This window comes from Hirundo rustica, chromosome 8 (assembly GCF_015227805.2).
Source record: "Hirundo rustica isolate bHirRus1 chromosome 8, bHirRus1.pri.v3, whole genome shotgun sequence".
Lineage (NCBI taxonomy): Eukaryota > Metazoa > Chordata > Aves > Passeriformes > Hirundinidae > Hirundo > Hirundo rustica.
In genome coordinates, this window is record NC_053457.1 from 6,987,513 (window position 1) to 7,008,786 (window position 21,274).

The 21,274-nt window shown below is 41.9% G+C and overlaps 1 protein-coding gene across 7 annotated transcripts in view; it reads left to right on the plus strand.

Moving 5' to 3' along the window:
* The window catches only part of ANK3 (ankyrin 3), a 349,693-nt gene that overhangs the window by 196,108 nt on the left and 132,311 nt on the right, over positions 1-21,274 (plus strand). For 4 of the 7 annotated variants that reach the window (XM_040072042.2, XM_040072038.2, XM_040072041.2 and 1 more), the window contains exons 2-6: positions 11,225-11,326; positions 11,797-11,895; positions 12,272-12,370; positions 15,834-15,932; positions 19,357-19,542. In XM_040072042.2, coding sequence (XP_039927976.1) covers positions 11,225-11,326; positions 11,797-11,895; positions 12,272-12,370; positions 15,834-15,932; positions 19,357-19,542 — 585 coding nt within the window. Of the gene's footprint in view, positions 1-11,224; positions 11,327-11,796; positions 11,896-12,271; positions 12,371-15,833; positions 15,933-19,356; positions 19,543-20,089; positions 20,114-21,274 lie in introns of all 7 variants that reach the window. The other 3 variants (XM_058421436.1, XM_040072037.2, XM_040072039.2) reach the window with 1 other exon arrangement.

The window sequence follows — 21,274 nt, forward strand, 5'->3', positions numbered from 1 at the left end:
GAAACTGCTCTTTCTGCTCCTTTGTACGATGTTTGGGGAAGGCACAGCAGCATTCGAAATGGATTTAGCAGTGGAGAAGGGGCAGAGTACGTCTGTGTTCAGTAAGCTTCTCTTGCTGCTCTTTATGATAAGTTTTGTTTTCATTCCTTACCTAAGTCATACACAGGCTGCCCTGCATATCTGAGATCAGGAGAGAAACAAGCTCTGCTTCACTGCATGTTTATGCTGTAGATTTGCTGTTCAGGAGTGACACTTCAACATAACAGCCCATTCTGTCATCAATAGCTAGGGGAGATGCACTGTGTAGGGCTGGTATGGTTGGCTGTACCTGATTTCTGCAATAAGCTCATCTTCACTTTAATGGTAGCCCTAAAAACAAGCTCTAAATCTGTGTCTGTTAAATATAGTAGGAGTAAAGTCTTTTTGGCCAGTTTGGAAAGTTTTAATTCATTAGTGTTATACCATTATATCTGATTAAACTGTTAAGTGTTTTTCAAGCATACTTCATTCTGATGCTAAGAGGAAGTGATAATTTTTGGATTAAAATAAATTAACAAATCTGGTTAAGGTGAGGTATAATATTAAAATAGTTCTGCTGTTTGTATTTTTTGTTCAAAAAATTGAAGTCTCCTGATATATTCAATTCCTTGTGGTGGTTCTGCCAAATCCTGGCTCCCTAATGCATAATGGCTTTGAAAACCAGAAAAATACTCGTTCAGTTCTGTAACTGAAAAGTCACCGTGTGAAAATGGCATCACCTGATCTGCAGTGATTTATCTGTATATTTGGTAATTTTCTCTCAGAATGAAACTGAACTCTGTGTTGATCTCAAAGATCCCGTACAGCTAAGGGTGTTCTCACTGTCACTGTTTTCCACCTGTTTGTATCTGTAAATGCTGGTCCTGCCCTTGCCCCAGCAGTGATTTAGATTCCTCCTTCTGCTTTAGAACAGATTTTTTAGTTCAGAGTTAGGACAGGACTTAAGGGTTTTAAACTAGAGTTTAAAATTCAGGTAACAGATGCAGGGCTCTGATTTCTGCTTACAGATTTTGGTGCTTGGGCTGGACAAAGCGCTTTTCCCACTGGAATCTGAGCTCGTCCTCAAACCCGGAACACGTGGCGTTAGGAACAAAACACTCGTAAACTAATTTACGTTTGCTGTGCACCCCACTGAATGCATTTCATCCAGACAGCCCCAACAAATGCTGTGACAGAACTTTCCATGCCGCTGCACAGTGAATGCCGGGGTGGAATCGTGGCAGAGGAGGGCAAAGGGAGTGCAGGGGGTGTGGAGGCTGGGGGCTCTCCCGTGCCCAGCCCCACAGCTCCCTGCAGGCCACCTCCATGGCACCATGCCCGAGAGAAAGGGGGCACGTTCTCCTCTGTGTGCCCGGCAGAAAGGGGCAGCAGTGTGTGTAACTCCTGCTCTGGCTCGCTCTGCGTTCCTCTGTGGTTTACAGAGGTGTGGTGGGATACAAGGTGGGCCCGGGGTTACGGGGTCAGAGCCACAACAGCAGACTCAAATGGAGAACCAGCTACGGCAGGCTGTGGTCAGCAGGGAATTGCAGCTCCTGTAGAAGGATGTGGCTAAGCCAGCACAGCCTTAACTATTCCCTGATGGTATTCCCTGCTAGGTCTCAGGCATCTCCAGGCCAAGATTAAAATTGTTTCCTGGCAGGTTGCTCAGCTCCTGCATTGGAGGACTGTTAGCTCTCCTGTGTGAAATTGCCCTCATGAGTTTGGGAAGCTCTAGGTAGGTATTTTTCCTCCCGAACCACCGAATTACCTCAGCCAGTCTTTGGCTGCTTGAATCCTTTGGTTTCTTAGTTCACTGTACCTGGGTCTATCTGTTCCACAGCAGACCTACAAAGAGGTGTCAGGACAGCTGGTTCTGGACATGTTACAGGCTCTCCTAAGGTGAACTGCTGTGACAGATCTTACGTGACATCTCTGACTGGCCCTGCAGAGCTCACTAGTAGCACGTTTATGACTGGTTTGCAAATCTTGCCTCATGTACTCAGAAGCTCTTTAGATAATTTCCACTGGCCCTTCAGGTTCTGTCTGTCACATCAGCCACATGGAGCTCTCCAGACAGAAACTCTTCAACAAGGTGTTCATCTGTGTAAAAGGAAGAGGTTTTTTGGTGTTCAGGTGTGTCAAAGAAAGATGTTCTTTGCTCCTGATAGGAGTCCTAATCCCTGCTATGGAAACCTTTGCACTGGTACTCATAAACTGATAAAGGTTTGTAATTCTTTTAAGAATCCTAAACTATATGCTCCCTCTCCCCCCCCAAAAATTAAACCTCTAGTAGATAGCTTTAAAGCTATCCATTCAAATGCATTTAAAATTGAAAAAGGCATAAATTATAATTATATGTGGGGTTTGCCAAGCTTGCAGTGTAAATTGGTGTGTGTCTGCATGTATTTTTTGCCACCTCTGAAATGGCTTGACCAGTTATCATCAAACAGTCTTTCAGTTTAATGATAGTTATAATTTCAAAGTTCCAAGGCAGAATCCATTAGGTTTTAAATGAGACTTGAATTCAAAAGCAGGCATTAGGTAGAAACTTACAAATTCATGGTACTGAAAGTTCTTAATAGGTTATGTAGCTTGTCTGTAGTTTCTGTAGCTTATTTGCTACAGTATTTTTAAGGAAAGTGTATATGCATGACACTTCACCTGACATGCTTTTCTCCATGTTATTACCATTAAGTTCACCACATCTGATTGAAGCATATTTACATAATATTTCTATAGTGATCAAAATCTCTCCCCCTAAAATTAACGGGATTATCTCATTACATTTCTATGATTTCCCCCCTGACCCCCCTATCTGAAATTACAGACAAATAAAATCACTTTACGGAATGTTTTGACAAGAGTTGCTGGATTCTTTTCCTCTCCTTTTTGGGTCCTGGTTCTAAAATGAGATGCACAAAGAGAAGAGGAGGTGGACTGGCTGATGTTATTCATGCAGTGATCTGAAGAAAGTGACTTTAGCATGGAATTGGCTTTAAATTTGGGCCTGAGATGTGCTGAAATGATCTCCTTGCTCATTGGATAGTCAGTTTCTGAGAGAAAAATAGCAGGGAGGAGATCAATGGCATCTCATCTAGCTTGACAGGTAAGAGTTATTATTTTCAGGAGAATATAAACATGAGAAGAAACCCTCGAAGCACATCCAGCCCTTCTCTGGCTCTTTGGGACTGTGGCAGCAGTTAGGAAAGCTGCTGGTAATTTATTTTTCACTTGTAAATGTATGGTAAGAAAACTTAAGAAAGGGAGAGATGAGTCATTATGGGTTCAGGAGTTTCTTCTCAGGGTTTGAAATAAACTTCCAGCAGCTGAGACCTTCAGCCTGGAGAATGAATCTTGAATTAGAAGTGCCCAAAATCTTTTGCCTTTTAATGCATCAGATCCTTTTCATTACTTATACATGTGAGTTGGTCACAGAGGGCCTGGTTCTTACCCTGGTTGTCACTTCTAATGGAGTAGAGCGATTCACTGGTGAAACCAGGGATTATACCAGTCTTAGGGTCTTGAACAGAATGTGTCCCAATTTACCTTGTCATTCGTCTTTTCATCCAGTGCAGTCTGATAGCTGAGAAGTCGCCATTAAAGACCTTTGTATTATTTTTATAGATTTCTTTGTTGTTTTCCCATTAAAATTATTCCTTTATTTTGTTGTTCTTGCATATTTAGAAAAATTGTGTTTTGCGTGTCTACACTGATTTTTTTGTAGTCCTCAATCTTGCTTTTGCAGTTATTCATTTAATATATTCATACCGGTAATAGTTTTCATAAATTCTTCGGGTGAAGCCAGCGCATCAAACCTGTGCCTCAGAATCTCAAAATTTAGTTTGTGCAAACTGGCAAAGTGTAGGGAAATTCAGTCTGACCTGTGGGACAGGTGTGATCTCGGTTCAGGTGATTTTGGTTGGGTTGTCAGATTGTAATTTTGTATAGAATTGCAGTTAAGTTATTCTGTACTTATTGAGTATCTATGTTGGCAAGTAAATAATGTGGAGATTATATCTTTAGGGGCCTTTTCAACCTGGATGTTATGTTCAACATAATCTAGATACTATATGTGGACGTTAAGCAAGAATTTGCCATAACCCTGTGTCTTTTGTGCCCTGGAAATCACAACCCTCTTTGCTATTCATAGAAAATCAAAAGAATAACAACTGTTTTTCTCTTCTATCCCTTCCTAAGAAAGCTTGAGCTTTCTTAGGGAGCAGGCGTTCAGGCATTTAAAGACACCCAGGCGGGATTAGTGGTGTCACAAGTCACAGGATTGAGTGAAGAAGGCTGCATGCACAAAGTCTAAGCAACTTAAGCAGTGAGAAAGCTGCACCACAGCTTCACAGCAGGTGTTTGTCACTGCAAGCAGACAGCGCGCTCCAGACCTCTCTGTGCTGTTAAGGACAGTCACAAACACCTCTTTTACTGGAAGCTGTGAAATGTTCTTGGATGTACCAGCCGTGGCATCTCAGGCTCTGGGTCCTTTTGAACCACCCTCCACTCTAAGTGGTTCACTCTTTATGGGGACAGGGTGTGTATTCAGCATTTTGCCAAGACAGACTCCGAGAAGGCGCCACGGGATCTTGGAAGCGGTTCATACTAAACCTGGACTTTGTCTTGTGATTTAGTAAGGAAAGAGGCATGCTTGCTTGAATGTTTTCCTAGTTTTGGCCAAAGGTTTCCAAAAGGCAGGACTTGCATCTAAAAAGCATTTTCCCCTTTTGTTTTGAACTCCTTAGATGTGTGATTTTTCAGGAAATGTTTCATTTTTCTCTACAAGCGTAAGATTGACCACCGTACAGGGATGGAGCCTCAGTTGTTGAAAATGCAGTTGGTTATAGATTCACATGCATATCTTGCAGAAATACAAGAAGTTTAGTCACCAGTAGCGTGACCCAGAAGAAAGTTTCATGCAGCCTAATACCAGCGTGGTTTTTAACCCGTGGAAAACATACTGTAGTTACCTAGTTAGAACAGAGTCCTTTTCAGGGACATTGCACATAGCATTGTGTCTTTGGCTGCTTTATCGTGCAAAGCACAATAATATGATCAAAGAAAGTTGATGATTAAATGGTGTGATAGGGCAAACAATTAGAGGGATTAGTTGGGTTTTTGATTAGTAATTATGTTGTTTCTCTTTTTACAATCATATTCAAAACATCTGGCCTTCCCTAGCCAAAAGATGGGTCCTCTGAATTGTCAGGCTCTAGGAGTGGAGCTTTTCCTGTTGCCCTGAGGTTGTGTTTAGGGCTGTGATCTCAAAGGCATGTCTCTGAAGGGTAATTAACAGCACACTGCAGATAGCAGCTGGCCCCAGGCTGGTACATCCTTATCAGAAGAAAACACATATGGTAGTATGGCATGTAAAGTGAGTACTTGCTTGCACATCGTTCATCCAGTGCAATCAAACCCCTCTCTAATAAAGAAGATACAATTGGAAATTTTTAATAGTGATATAGTTAAAAGGTAGCAGAAAGAAAGGAGGGATTGGAGCCTCTTGGGGGAGGAATGAAGAGTCTCCCTTGATAGTGATGTCGCTGGTTTATTTCACTTGGTTCAGACACTGCTGTTAACCGGCCGCTGTAGTTTATTTGGAATAAAATTTCATTGCTTACCAAGTGAGGATAACATATTTGCATGGAAGAAAATTCTAAATTAGCATAGGAGCAAAATCTAAGAAATGCCAAGGTCCTGCCATTTCCAGCGTCGTGCTTAGTGCCCGTCAGAGTTAAGCCTTCCTGAAAAAAAGTTGCCAATGGCTGCAGTTAGCCCACCCTTGTCAAAATAAGCAAAAGTGTTATCATCCGTTTCCTCAGGTCACCTCACGCTGCTGCAAAGACTCTCTTTGTTGAGCACTTTTCCAAATGGAAGTAACATAAGTTCATCCTTTAAAATGAGGTCATTGCCTCTCCCCACAACAAATGTTAGGCATGGTTAGCATCTTTTTGTTGGGACTCAAGCCAGAATGCATCCTGCTCTGGCACAATGGGAACCTGCTGGGGGTTTCCCTTCACAACAGCTACTGTTAAAGATGGAGTGAAAAACAAAACCCTGCTCCCAATGTGAAAAAAAGACGGGATTTTTAATCTGAAAAAGAGGCCACTGTAAGCAGAACACAAAGGAAAGAGAGGTGAGCATAATAAAATACCACTAGTATGGGAGGAGGCTTGTGCATGTTAAAAATAATGGCTTTGCACTTTTGAGGGTTCACTCAATAATACGTGTTCTGTTACAGGAAATAATGCGTTTTCTTAAGGGACGTTCTCTGGTGCCATGGAAAAACCAGACCAGACCCTGGACTGACAGTCAGTGAAAATTTGCCAATAGTTTTTATCTTTAGCCATGATAAATAATCTCTTACTTCACTGGAAGCACTTAAAGAAGGAGAGTGAATATGTATTTGCTAGCTTGAGTCGGCATCAACATTTTCTGGAGGCTTAAGGTAATATCCAAGTGATTTAGGAGTTAGTCTTTGCTGTAATGGAAATATTTCTAATTCATGTAGCTTTTCCTCAAAATGGGGAAACAGTTCTCAGGTCCTTGTGTATACCACAGACTCTTCATCTTGTGGCAGGACCAGGGAATCATAAGGTAAAGAAGGGTTGGCAAAGGGAGTGCTGCTGCCAGCACAGCTTATTCAGCCTCAGCCCTTTCCTGAGATGTCCCTGGGATGAAAGTTGAAAATGAGCTCCAGGCTGGAAAACCTGTTGTGTGCTACAGGCAGCCTGCAGTCTGCAAGCTCATCAGCCTGCTGTACATTAGAGAAGGGATTTTTATAGCATCGTACATTAAAGGGAAATACACAAATCCAAAAGAAATACACATTGTATAAAACCTGTCTTCATTAGCCAGTTGAGCCCATCTGCACGTTTCTTAAAACTAGAAACAGTCCCTTTTTCTTCCAAGAAAGTATGGGGAGAGAGAGGAGAAATTATTCCATCTGTGAAGAAAAAGCTTGGCATTATGCATTCACCAGTACTGGTACTCCCATAAATCCACAGTTTATTAAATATTCTCTGAATAGCCATTTCAGAACTAAGTGCCGTGCACAGGATCTGAAGTTTGTCTCTCCAAGAATTAAAACACTTGTATAGAGTTTGAAAAGGTAGCAGCCACAGGAAGCCCAGGAGGGAGCAGGGAAAGGCTTTGGGGACACAGCCTGACAGCAAGGATCCAGTGCAGATGCATGGGACGGGCTGCAATCTTTGTGGCTGACTGCAAGAGCATCGGAGGTTCAGGGTGCTTTGATGTGTGTCCCATGCCTGTTGCTCTCTTGATATTTGTCCAGAGATCAAAAGCCAATTTTCATCTTCATTTCATGTTGGGATTGATTACAAGAAAAGAGAAAGGGATCTGAACTGGCTGCAAGCATCCTGAAAGCTTCTCAGGAATACTGAGTTTTAATTAGTGAAGAATAAATGTATTAGGTCTGGGGGGAGAACGTCCTGTAAACAGAGTGTCTGTGTCTATTCTCTCTGTGTGGGGCTCTTATTTTCAGATGCCCGCTAGTGTGGAAGGTGGGAATGGGCATATGGAGAATTGCCCACAGAGAGGAGCACATGGGTGTCCTGGGCGATGGTTGGAAACCCAAAGTCCTTTTCCCTCTGCTGTGGTTTTTAATGGATTTCGTATAGCAGGTCCTTTATCATTTTATGACATGGGCTTCCAGGAATGAAGACAATCCAGATAAATTATTATTAACATTATTGTTACACTCCTTTGATCTTTAAAATCCTCCATTGATTTGAGCCTAGGCTCTGGTGCCATTTCTTCTGTAATACTGAGGCAATTTACAGGCTCTAGCAGGGACTCCAAGAGACTCTTTTTTAAACAAAACAGTGCTAAATACAAATAACATTTTTCTACTCTACTGAGGTATTAAAAAAAAAGGCAACAAATTTAGGTTTAAAATACAAATGTAAAGTTAGGAAATTTTGTGTTCAGAAACATAAAAGTTTTGGATTGATGTTTTTAATCAATTCCTTATGTTTTGGATGAAGAGTGTTCATTGGTTCTCATGGTTTTGGAAATGACATGTCTTAACAAGGCAGAAAAAAGCTTGAAAGTCTCTCCTCTGTCTGAGCAGGTCTGAAGTAACGCCTTAGTTACAGGGGAAGTGGAAGGTGGCAATGCTGCTTTCAGAGAGGCTGAAATTGCTTTTGGTTTCCAGCAAGGTTGTCCTTGTTTTCACTCTAATGTTACTGCTTGTTTCTGCCTATGGTAGAGGTGGAAATGGATGGAGAGACTCCCAGAAACCCTGCTGAACTTCTTGCACCCTCAGCCTGTTATCCCTCTGTGCAAATCTCAAAGCTCCTGTGCGTGGTGGCCCAAAAAGGGTGAGCTAACGCCATCTGAGGGCTTGGGAGCATCAGCCAGGATCAGAAAAACAAGTTTTTCCCCTTTCTCAGAGCACAGGGATGTGTTACTACACCCTGTGTGCTAAGGCAACTCGTGCACTTTCACACACTGGCCCACATCACGTTCAGGTAACTGGAAACCAGTAAGGTGGAAGCTGGAAGTGCCAACTCAGGCCAGCTGAACCGAGGGAGGGTTGGGGTTATCCTGGCGTGCTGTTAAAGGCAGCTTCTCTGGGTGCTTCCCAATTGCTGCTGTCGTGCCCGCACGTGCCAGCGCTGCTTTTCCTGCACAGTGCCCTTGTGCTGGGAGCTGTCTGAGCACTGAGGGTCCAGGCTGAGCGGTGAGTGGGATGCTGGGCCCAGCACCTCACCAGCCCCACTGGCTGCTAGTGTCAGGGGTGTGTCTGGGCACGTCTAGCTACTCACTGTTTTGCAGTGAGTTTTGAGGGATGACTAGCAAAGGAGGACGTGCTGTTACCTTGAGGGATTTCAGGAGTGGATTTGTGCATCACTTAGCAGCACCTGAGATAGTTTGGTCTGAGACATTTTTATATGGCCTCAGGCTGGGACTGTGACCTGAACTTTATCCTTCCTCCTGTTAGTGAGTGCTTCCAAGAGTCATTAAGTCTTCAGAACCCTTAAATCCAAAAGTCATGCCCAAGTCTGTAAAAGACACAGGCGTTGCTCTCCCTCTGCAGTGAAGCTGCAGTTAGGGATTAATGTGATTATCAACAATTTATCGCTCCTTTTGCCTCTGCCCCTCCATTTTGTTTGAGCAAATGGATTAGAACGTGTCTGCAGACGAGCAGGATTCCTTGTCCGGCATGTATTAACGCGACTGGCGGAATCTGATTTTCCAGCGTGAGCGGCTCTGGCACATCCCTTCCCCGGCCGGGAGCAGCTGCAAACAGCTGATGTGAATTCTGGTCCCCCTGCTGACTGTGCCAAACAGAGATGCCATTACCCTCTGACAAAAAGGCTCCCGCTCTATTGAGTCCTCCCTCATACCTTCAGTAATGCCGATAAAATGCTGACCTGTTTTTTTACCCCGGTGACTGCTGTTGCTAAGCGCTGAGAATATGACCTGTCTCCTGTAATAATCTGCATTGCACAACTCGGATGATCTCCCAAATCAAAGCAGCTCTCAGGGCAGCTTTTCCTCCCCATGGTCTTTGCAGTTATGACTATGCACTTTGCAGCAGCACCTTGTTTTTGAGAAAGCCTAATTGAACACCAGTATTGGGGGCTATTCTGTGGGAAGGACATTGCAGAAGCTGGTTTGCAACGATCTGTTTTTAAAGCATGATTTCGTGCTTGAAAAAGAATGACAAAGAGCAGGGAAGGCTGTAAGCTGGTGACTTATCACTGCGAAGTGGAATGCAAAGTGTGTAAAACTCGGGAGGAAATGAAGAGTTCATAAGTAATGGGTTTTTCCTCAGAAGGGAGAGCTTGTTTTATTGGAAGTGCTGGTAAAATGGTCTTGTAGCTTGTATGGGTACAAGGAGGAAGGCACTACCCGCTTATCATTTTGCTGTCATCATGCCCAGGATTGCTCCACCCTGCACATGAAGGTGGCTTCTGATGGGCTTGGAGCAGTGCTTGAACACGACATCCAGCTTGGAGTGGCTGTGTTGACCGGAAAGGGGAAAACTCTATAGCAAATCCAGAAATTTGGGGTTAAAAAAAAAAAAATATTTGAGCAACAAATAAGATAAGTAACTGAGCTTTGGTGCCAGGGTGTTTTGTATTTCTCTTAGCACTAACAGCCTTTATTGTTTAGTCTAAAGGTAGTTGTTGCACTCTTTCAAAATGGTAAAATATCTCAATGCACTGGTAGCTGCAATGGTGTAAGCCTGGGATGAAACAATACTGAGGGGGAAAGAACCCAGACAATTCTTGCTTTACCAGTCTAGAAGAGGGCACAAAAAATGTGTTGACTGCCCAAGATGCCAGGGAAAGCTGTGGCATAGGTAAAATCAAAGATTGTGTGATTTGTCCCTCTTGAAAGCTAACCCAGTTCACTGCATTTGCTCCAAGGCAGGATCAGCATTATCTAAACTGTCCTCTATGGATGTCTGTATAACTTGTTAGAATCCTGGATGGGACTTGCTCTCAGTGAGTCTGTCATGACTTAACCAACATTTCTGATGTCCTTACGTTCAAGCTGAAGTCGTCGTAAAGTAAATTTGCATAGTTATCTTTAATGCAAGGTCTGAAAAAAAGGAAAATTAAGTTTATATAATGACCCTGTACCTAGAGATTTCTGGCTTCTTCACTGAATGTGGACAGGCATTGTCAGTAAAATGTGCCATGAAATGAAGGAGAACGGAGAAAATAAACCAAAATGTTAGCAGACAGGAGAGTTTAAAATGTGCTCATTTGTAGAACCGTGGGGTTTTTAATTCCACCAACCCAATCCATCAAGGTTGAGTATTTTGATTTTTTTTTTTAAATCTCTCAGATTAGTTCTCACAGTACTGGTTGGGTCTGTTCATCCTGGACACTGAAAGCGGCGTGGCACCTTTGGAAAGAGTGGCGTGGTTTCCCTGCAGCCCAGTCCTGAGTTTCCCCATGGCTGTGTGCCACCCCGGGGGCCAGACGTGTCCCTGGCTGCTGCCCTTGCGTGTGAGACGCTGCTCCATAATTCACGTTCATGTGTGAAGCCGAGCCTCGTGCTGCCTGCTCGGGATCTGACCCACTTTTGGGAAGGTGGTTTGGGATCCTTTCTTGTCTAGCCAAGTGGATGTACAATATGCTGTGTCATTAATAATTTCTTTGCTACCAAAATGTGTTTTTGTACTGTGCCCTGATTTCTAATTGGACTTCTCCTTTTTTTGTTGTAGTCTGACACAAATGCAAGTTACCTGAGAGCAGCACGAGCTGGCAACTTGGAAAAGGCTCTCGACTACTTAAAAAATGGAGTGGACATCAACATTTCAAACCAGGTTGACGAATATTTTGGTCAAATTTTCTGGATAAATACCTTTCTTGCTGTTTCTCAGATTTCTCGTTATAGTTGCACTTCATGTCAAAGATAACTTGCATGTTTTTCGATGAACCATGTTTACATATCTTATCCAATTAATTTTTTTTATTATTATTTTTAAACCCTTTACCCAGACACCATTTCACTTGCACTTGGAGAATGTGCTACCTTATCTTTCATTCCATTTGTATTGCATTAGATCATGGAACAGCGCACAGAATTTGAGACCCCAGAGCCAGTATAACTTGATTTAATTCTTACTCTGTCCTTATAATCTAGTTCTTGTAAAGTTTGCCTAAATGTAGTTTTTGTAAGCAGTTCTCTCAGTGGGATAGGAATAGTTTGTCCCCTCATATGGTTGGTAAGCTGGAAAACACTTGGTAATCCTTCTGATTGCTTTTCTTTTTCCCCTCCCTTTCTTTAAATCAGAATGGGTTGAATGCTCTCCATCTCGCTTCCAAAGAAGGGCACGTAGAAGTTGTCTCTGAGCTGATCCAGCGAGGTGCCAGTGTGGATGCAGCCACAAAGGTCAGTCAGGCCTATCTGGTTGTTCCCTTGTTCAATCTGCTGGCCTGGGCACGAGGTGTTGGCCAAGTGATTACAGACTGCTGCAGCAGTAATTGCCCATTTTCCACTGCCGGGGTGGGGTGGGTCTCAATAATTGTTTAATAGAAACAGTTATGTATGATAGTAGATGTTAGTAAATGTCACACATTGCTAGGGAGGGGATTTACAAACAAACTGTAGATGCCTGGTTTGGTTTTTGTCCATGCCATGTTTCCTAGAGCACCCAATAAAAGTATTCAGCAAGAAATACTATATTCTAAAGTGGAAGATATTCTTGATTGTATTGTTATGTATTCAAGCTCAGGTTTTGTTCTCTTTTCACCATCTCTAATTCCAGAAAGGAAACACAGCATTGCACATAGCATCCCTCGCGGGACAAGCAGAAGTCGTCAAAGTGTTGGTTACAAATCGGGCCAACGTCAATGCACAGTCTCAGGTAAAGCCGCGTGTCCCTGTTTGCTGCCACCAACAACTTTGCCGACATTAGGATTGCTCTTCTCTTAGAAACTCTGATATTAGCAAATACATTTGGTAGATCTTACCGTGTTAATGTTTACTTTTGAAAATAGGGTTGATAGTGACATCAACCTCAGATCTGCCCTAGGAGTGTCCTACGAGCTGCTACCTGCTAGAGCTGCTAGAGACACTGATAGAACAGGAGAGTGGGAGAGAATGTGTTCAAAGGGATCCTGTTCCACATAATTCACTGTCTCAGGCTTAGTTGAGCCCATCCCCTTTCCTTGCACACTGAGGTACTGCAGAGTTTGTAAATTTGATTCAAGTCCTTTGAATAACTGTTTAGGTCAATTATGGAGAAATTGAAATGAGATGAAACAGCCCTGGCGCTACAAGCAAAGCAGTAAAACAAAGCAGAAAAACTCTGGCTCAAAAAATGCATAAACCTCAGATTGTTGAAAGTCATGTGGCTGTGCCAGCCGTGTCCTGTGTGCCAGCCCATTCCTGCTCAGGGGCTGGTGGGCAGTGTCAGAGAAGAGACAGTCTTCTCATCTGGCCCAGGATTATCATTTTTCTGTATTATAAAGATGCGGGCATGAAAATAAATGTTTGTTAAAAAACCTAAGTTTTGAAAAAGGAGGGTGGGTGGTTTTATTGGTCTTTCAAATAAGAGGAACAAAGTGCTTAATGGGATCTATTTCAAGAACGTTAGTTATTTATGCTGTATATTTCATGTGCTTTTCATCTTGGTCAAAGGTGAACAAAAGAAATAAATGACTCAGTTCTTCTTTCTTACTCTTTTATACTAGCTTGATACAGCACTATTTGGTTCCAGGAGCCATATAACTTAAAGAGAACAACAACATGAAGTATTTTTAGGTAAAATCTCCCATTGCTGTTAAGAAGTGAAACAAAGCGGAAATACTTGCCATGGTTTTCCTCTTAAAGAAATTAAGATGGGATTGATAGGATCTTTTCTGCTTGAATTTGAGAGCTTGTGTATTCAGCCCTGAAACTAAAAATAATCTGAGATTGTAAACATCTTATGTAACTGCATTGTCCATACACCCTAAGGTTTTGCCACATGTTACTCTCACTTTGCTAACATACGAGAATTAAAGATTTATTTCTCCCCCACCCCCTTATGGAGGCCTTTGATGTCTTTACTTGGAACACCCACGTAACACATCTATTGTCCGTTCCACATCGATACCAGGCAGACACCCCAGCTGGGACTCAGCTTTGGAGGAGGTCCCTGGTGCTTTCTGGTACCAAACTGCCCTGCACCAGCTTGATCTGTGGTACTGAGCTTCACTTGAGCTTTGCCTCCTCTATCCTTGAAGGTAACAGCTCTTCCATCTTTGCAGTCCCAGTGTTAGGCCTTCTTTAACCAAATCTTCCTCTCTGTTAAAAAAAAAAACAAACCCAAAACAACAACAACAAAAAACAAGCCATAAATTTGTGCTATGGCTGAATTTTGCACCTCTTCTAACGGCTATTTATTACTGTCCAAGACAAAATGTTTTTTTCAGACCTGTGGCTGTCTGTCTGTCTGGAAATTCCAGCCCCTTTTTAAAGAGAGAAGCAAATGTAAAGCATGGGGTGGAATGATATTTAAAACCCTACAAAAACTTCACCTAGGAGAAAAGTAATAATATTAAAATAACATTATTGTAGTATTTTATAATATTATTATAACGTATAATAATATAGTAATAACAATAAAATAATTATATTGAAGATAATATTTAGTTTTGAGAATTTTTGCCTATTAATTATTTAATGAAACTAAAAGATAAGTAGTGTTTCCTGCTTCCTTTCTAATTTCTAATTTTTTGAAACTAAAAAAATAATCTTTGTTGCCAGCTGAGTTAGTAAATAGATGCAGAATATGCCATGATAGGGACAAATAGCAGTTCACTGTAATAACTTGTAGTGTGACATATGAGGTACCTTAGCAAGTGCTTCCAGGCTTCTCTGTTTTTAAATTAAGTAGAATTTTGGCTGTATGGTAACTGAACTGTTGAACCTCTCTTCTGGAGAGTGCATTAACACATTTCTGACTCTGGGCTTGGGCTCTGCGAGCCCTTCAGCGCCTGCTTCGTGCCTGCAGCGGTGCTTTCCGGAACAGAGACCAAAATCATCAGAGGCCCGGAGCAGCAGCGGGCCCTGCCGCCTGTGCAGGCCTTGTGAGCGTGTGGCTTCACAGCTGCTCCGTGCCGCGCCGGTGGCAAAGCTCCTCTTGGATCAAACATCCCTTTCCTCTCCAGCTGTCCTTTGTTGCCACCTCCTCTTGGTCCCCGCTGCCGGCGCGTGCTTGGCGCGGGGTGCCCCGTGCGCGGCGCTGGACGTGCGCCCTGCCCCGTGCCCCGTGGCCGGACAGTCAGGTGTCTCTCAGCCGTCCCGCTGCCACGGCTCGGCCCAGTTCCGCTGCCGTGGAGCTGAGGCCGTGCTCTCCCCCCGCATCTCTCCAGGGCCCAGAGCGCCGATGGTTTTCCTTTGATGTAAACACGCGGCCAAAGTCCTCTCAGAGCGTCTGCTTTCAGCCCCATTCGTTTTCTGCAAAATCTAGGTCAGTGTCCTGTGTAACTGTGGCAGAGGTTTTAGAAATTCCCAGGACAAAAGGTAAAAAATACATTGCCTTAATATTAATCCAAAAAGATTCAATTTCTGACAGACCGTGACCTGTTAGTGGTTACCACAAAGACAAAAGCTTTGACTGTAAGAGAAAGGCATTCGCCAAAGAATGAGTTAAGCTCTGCAGTCTCTAATACTTGTATTGCATTGATTGAAATCAGTCACTTAAGCATAATTTGAGAGATGCTCTAATGTGGTCGGAAGCACTGATAAACCTCTGTCTCAAACTGCTGAGAGCCCATGATCCTCACATCTCCTGGTGCCTGAAATAAAAAGCAGCTCAGTGCCCACAAGCAGAGTGTGCTCAGAAGGCAGCTCTTTGAGGAGATGGAAGGCAGAAGCAGCTGGCACAAGTGAAAGAGAAGTCAAAGCTAATGGAAAGAAGAGAAAAAAAATGTCGATTACTCTGAAGAGTCACTGCTCTTGCTTTCGCCACAGACTTGTATTGTATTTCCCCTTCGCGTTTCGCATTTCCGGTGCTGTGGATATATTTATCAGGAATCATAACTCATTGCCACCAAATCATCTGTCCAGATGGAATTTTGGTTTATCTTCGCAACAGACGTGAAAGGAATTGTTCTCACCTAGCTGTGGGATTTGTATCTGGTCAGCTGAAAGATTATTCTGTGTCCTTTTAAGTAATATTACCTTTCTCCCACCTTCACTTAAGCCAGTGTAGACCATGACATTAACTCCTCTGTGAGCAAACAGGTTTTTGCTTTTCACCTAATCTTCCCTCGTCTGGCAGATCTCTTTTATGTTTAAAATATTTGTGGGGTGTTTACACTCTTGTTTTCATCTTTCAGAATGGCTTCACTCCGTTGTATATGGCAGCCCAAGAAAACCACCTGGAGGTTGTTAAGTTTCTTCTTGACAATGGTGCCAGTCAAAGCCTTGCCACGGAGGTAAAAGTTTGAATTTGACACTTTATGAACAAAGCAAAATGGGTTTCAGTGGTGATTTCTGCCAGCTTCTGTCAAACTAGTCTTTTAAATATAAAATTGAAGACGAATAAAAAGCTGTCTCTGTGTGTGCTAATGAATAGAGTTATGGGCTCTTCAGCAATTTAAACTATCTCTTGCCATTTCTAAAGTAAAAAAGAAAAAAATTACTTTAACCAGAGACAGTTCTAAATATAGATGTGTTCTTAGTCATAACTGCTAATCTTTCAGGTTAAGTGCTCACACAGGGAAGCTGTGTGTATAATATAAAAGTTCTCTGTGCTTTTTTTAAAAATAGTGAGCAATGAGAAGGGAGGCAACCATAAGGCAAGAACAACTGTTCACCTATGCTTTCGAGCAGCCCTGGGACATCAGAGAAAAGCCAGGGTTGCTTGGGGCATTTCCTGAATTTCATTACCCTGTTGGTACCTTCTCTGTGACACCCAGTTACCCCACATGGTGCTGCAGGGAGAATTTCAAGCTGACAGGAAGATGCAGGACCCATCCTTGAAGGTGTTCTGTGATCTTTCTAGAACACTTTATATTTCTTTCTTTAAAAAGCAATTCTAATTCAAATACAAAATTAATTCTAATTCAAGACAACCTGTGAAGAAAATAAATAGCAAATATATTAATATTTGTAAATGTATGGCATTGCGAAAAGTGTGGAATTTGGTGAATTTTCAGTTGTCTTATAACCAAGGCTTTGCTACCAAAATACAGAAAAGTAATAGAGTATGTGCTGTCTTTGATATTTATTGAATATTGAATTGCTCTACCAGTACTGTTTCCATGAGGGAATTAATGCTTATATGAAAAAGGCCTAGTTTTTGAAAAATATGAAATGCACAATTAGTTTCTTGCCACTATACTTCATAGTATCACTCTATAATGGTGTAGAAAAGAAATCTTACTCCTTATTCCACTGTGAAAAATGAATCACTAATGGATCAAAACAGTGTTTCCAAGATCACTAAAAGTTAGTTAAAACTAGAAGTGTGCATCAGAACCACCTTCTGGAAATGCTCAAGGATATGAAAGTCAAGAAGTACCAAAATAAAATACTTTGCATCTGGAAAAATAATTTGAAATTAGTTTTCAGAGCACTAATTTCTATTTCTTTGTAAAAACTTGTAAAGAAAGAAGACTTGGAGCTTCTAGAGATGTACAATAAGTTCTGAATTCTGAAAATACTCTTGCCATACTCTTGTATGATTTTCTGAAAGGAGATTTAAAAAAAAAAAAAATTTGAAGGGGTATTTGGTTTGGGTTTTTTTATTTTGGTGGGGTTTTTTTGTTTTTGTTTTGGGGGTGTTTTTGGGGATTGTTTTTGTTTGTTCTTTTTGTTTGTTTGGTTGGTTGGTTTTTTTGGTATTGTTTTTCCCTTGAGCATTGTATGTCAGTTTAGGTTGAGCTTGTTTCCATCTCAGCTTGATGATAAGGTGCAATCTAATTTTATCCATGGAGAAAGATGGCAGAATACAAAACAGTGGCATCTTTACTGCCTTCCTTGTTTGAGATAGTTGCTTACGGGTCCTTTCTTATTTTCTCTTGGTCCAAGTTTTCTTATAAATCTGATTTCTCTTTACCATTCTAAGTGCAAAAAAATCCGTAACCAAAGGATTGCCGCTTAGCTAAATATTCTTTAAAAGTAACTGTTTAATCATGGTGTTTTAATCTAATTAAAGGAAAACAGTCGACTCTATTTCCCTGCAAGAAAAGGTGTTGTGGGTGTCTACATCACTTTCCTGTGAAGTGGCTGAATTTTTGGATGTGTAAATGGAACAGGAAGCCGAGGTCTCCAGGGTTCCTCCTCGTTTCTGCTCGTACAGTAGAGCAGTATTGCCAGAGCCCTCCCGTGGGGATGGATGCTCAGGGAGGTTTTTTGGCCTTCAGGGCTGCAGAGCATCTTTCACACCCCGTGCCCCTGTAGGTGTTTGGCCCCAGGACTGCAGCCCAGTGCCCTGCCCTTGCTGCTGGAGGATGGGGAGCTGCAGGCAGCAGGGAAACCTGGTGAAATGAGCGTGAAACTCCTCAGGGGGCGGGGAGGGTGTGGTGGAAATTGCTTGCTAAGATTCAGGAATTTCAGTGATTTTCTTCGATTTTCTGCCCCTCAAAAATTTTGAAAATGCTCCCTTTTCAGGACCCCTCTTGTTTCTCATCCTAGATTGAGGTGTTCTTTGTTTTGAAGCTAGAGAGAGAAATTCCATGTTGAAAACATTACTTTTCATTTCAAAAGTTTAAAAGTTAACACTTCAATTATGCACTGTTGAGTGAGGATCTGCCTTTTTCCTCTGTCACTGCTGCACTTCTATTTCACAGTTAAACAGTTTCACCGGGACAGCAGTAGTTGAGAAGTGAAAGAACACGTTTGCTTGCTAAGCTGCAATGGGGTTTGGTAATACAGGCTTTGGATATATTCATCAGGAGAATAGAATAAATAAATATCCCAAGTAGTTTGCCTTTGTGATTTTTGGAGTGATTTATAAGTATTATCTTGGGCAAAGAAAATTGCTCCTGTGTTGCAATGACGAATGCTTGGGATGGAGCAGAATGTAAATAACAACTCCTTCCTTCTTTAGTTTTCTAAGAATCCGTAAGATAGAATTAAAACGTAAAAGTATAAATCCCAGACTGTATTTTTTATGTGTTTGAGGAATCTGCTCTAAAATCTGTTGAATAAAAACCTTCTCTTTTTTTCAGGTTTATTATTCTCCACCAATTTGGTTATTAGCAAATCTGAAAGGAAATCACTTCTTTTTGTAAGAGAATTGTCTATAAAATTATATAAATTTTGATAAAGGGAAACTGTTGTAGAATATCACTACATTAGCAGAATGTGGTATTCTTGATCAATAATTATATTTTAAATCCCCATATTAAATATGTTAGAGGATAGAGCTCAAGTGTTTTGGTTTGTTTAGTTGTTTGGGGTTTTTTAAATAATCATAAAAATGTAGATTATAATCTATAAGGAACAGATGATAATTTACTATTGAGACATCATTAGCAATTGTAATTTTAATATTTCAGCTTTTTATACCTTTTTCTATAATTAAGCACTTGCATAAATAAGTATCTGTATAATTAACTGTAAATCTGTGAGTAACTTCACGCTTTTTTTTCCTCCTTGAGTCTCAGTGATTTGTGTCTCACAATTTTATGCTGTGTCTGGAGTGCCAGAAAGGTGTTTTGAGTATTTGGCACCTTGCTCACCGGCACTTTGTTCCAATTTCAGGGTCATCTCAGGGTACTTTTAACTTGCACTGCGTTGCACTTGGTTGGATGTGGGCCAGCTCTGTTTGTAACGCTGAGATGTCTTCGCTTCCCCTTCCCACCCTGTGGAAGGTTTGGGGCAGGCGCTGACGGTGCCCGTTGTGTGTTGCAGGATGGTTTCACACCCTTGGCAGTAGCTTTGCAGCAAGGCCATGACCAGGTGGTTTCCCTGCTGCTGGAAAATGACACGAAGGGGAAAGTCCGCCTTCCTGCCCTTCACATCGCGGCGCGCAAGGACGACACGAAGGCAGCGGCTCTGCTCCTGCAGAACGACCACAATGCTGACGTGGAGTCCAAGGTCAGTTGGGAGGAGCAAGGAGGTTTGATGCTCTCAGGTGCTGACCGCATCCAGGGGAGATCTCCCTCGGTGTGAGCTGTTCTGCTGCAGTCACACACCCCTTTCTCCTCTGACACCTGATAAAGAAGAGCGTTTGATTTGCCTCCTTTGCCTCTTTCTCCCCCGTTCCCTTTCTGTTTAAATCGGGGTTAATTTCTCTTGTAGAAACCTCGCAAATGGAAAACAATAAACATTATTTGAATGATTCTCTCGGAAATGAAGGCCACTCCTGAAAGCAGGGGTGAGCTGTAGGTTCTGTACAGTTCGTTTGACCGGTTGTCTGTGCAATTGCTGCTTGGAGAACTTTGGTAAACGTGTAACAATGAAGCACTCAAAGTACTCGCTCATTCGGCTTCCACCCTGTGGAGCTTCCCGTGTGTGCTGGGCGTGCTGCCAGCCGAGCTGCCGTTGCCACACAGCCGTCATGAAGCTTTCCGCATCCATGTCACCAGTGGTGGACTAACCGTTCATTTTTTCCCCCTCTTTGCTTCCAAATGTGTTAACCTAGATGATGGTGAATAGAACAACAGAGGTATATATGAATATATATATGCATCATCACTCCTCCATGACGTAGTGCTGCTGCATCATTTCTCCCTCCTGTCTGCATCGCATATTATAGGATAGACACCTGCTTCAGATGAAATGAAGTAGCATGTGCTAGAGAAGACTGTAGTGTAGAGAACCAGGGCTTTCTGCAGCTGAAACTAGGGTTTAAAATAAGAGTGGAGCATTCTTGGGAACTGACTGCCGCCATAAAAGGGCCGTATTACGTGAGACAGAGTTTTCAGGGATCCTCGTGGAGCATGTGTTTATCAGATGCTTTAAGAGCTGCAGACAACCCTGTCATGTTGCGCATCCAGGTCTGATTCTAGGCTTCTGCATGACACTTACCTTGATGGTGTCAGCGAATAGAATGATCTGAGGGTGGTTTTACAGCTGCAAAACTCCCAAAGCAAGGCAGTGGCAGCTAGCATGGCTTGCTAACAATTTAGAAATGCATCTAGTTCCCATAAGGTTTCATACTTTGCAGAACTGATGGAATTGCTGCATGTTTTAGCATTATTTTAAAAGGAAGTAAAACTACTTAAATATGAAAATCAGTTGCTGAAGTAATTTTATCAGTAAGACATCTTTTAATTAGGGTGGTAACTCGTGCTGTCTGAACATAACCCAGTGTGATTGCCCACAGTGGGAGAGCGATCTTTATGGTGCTAACCCTTGGAAAAAAAAAAAAAAAAACAAAAAACCCCCATATTAATAATTAAAAATAGTCTTTGATGTTATTTTCATTTGCATCTACTTTGAATTTATAAAAATCAGTTAGAAATATATCATTAAATGATTTGTATTTGAACTTCTGCAAAGAATCTCTCAGAGATTTAACGTGCAGGATTGACATAATACCGATAATTATATATTTCTATTTAGAAGCTAATTTCTTATAAAAGTCACATCATTGCTTTAATACTCAAATGTTTTGCTGCTGTTCTCCTGGAATAACTTAAAGTTTTATTCAACTTCTTTTCTTCTAGAATAATTATGTTAATTTTTTTCCCTCCTGCATAGCAATGTGATTTTATTTCGATTCTCTGAGATACTATAAATGAACATCAGTGAGTGAAAACTAGTACAGAATTGGAGTGGTGACTTGCAGCAGGCTCCTGTTACTAGCTTTTGTCAGTGATGTGCC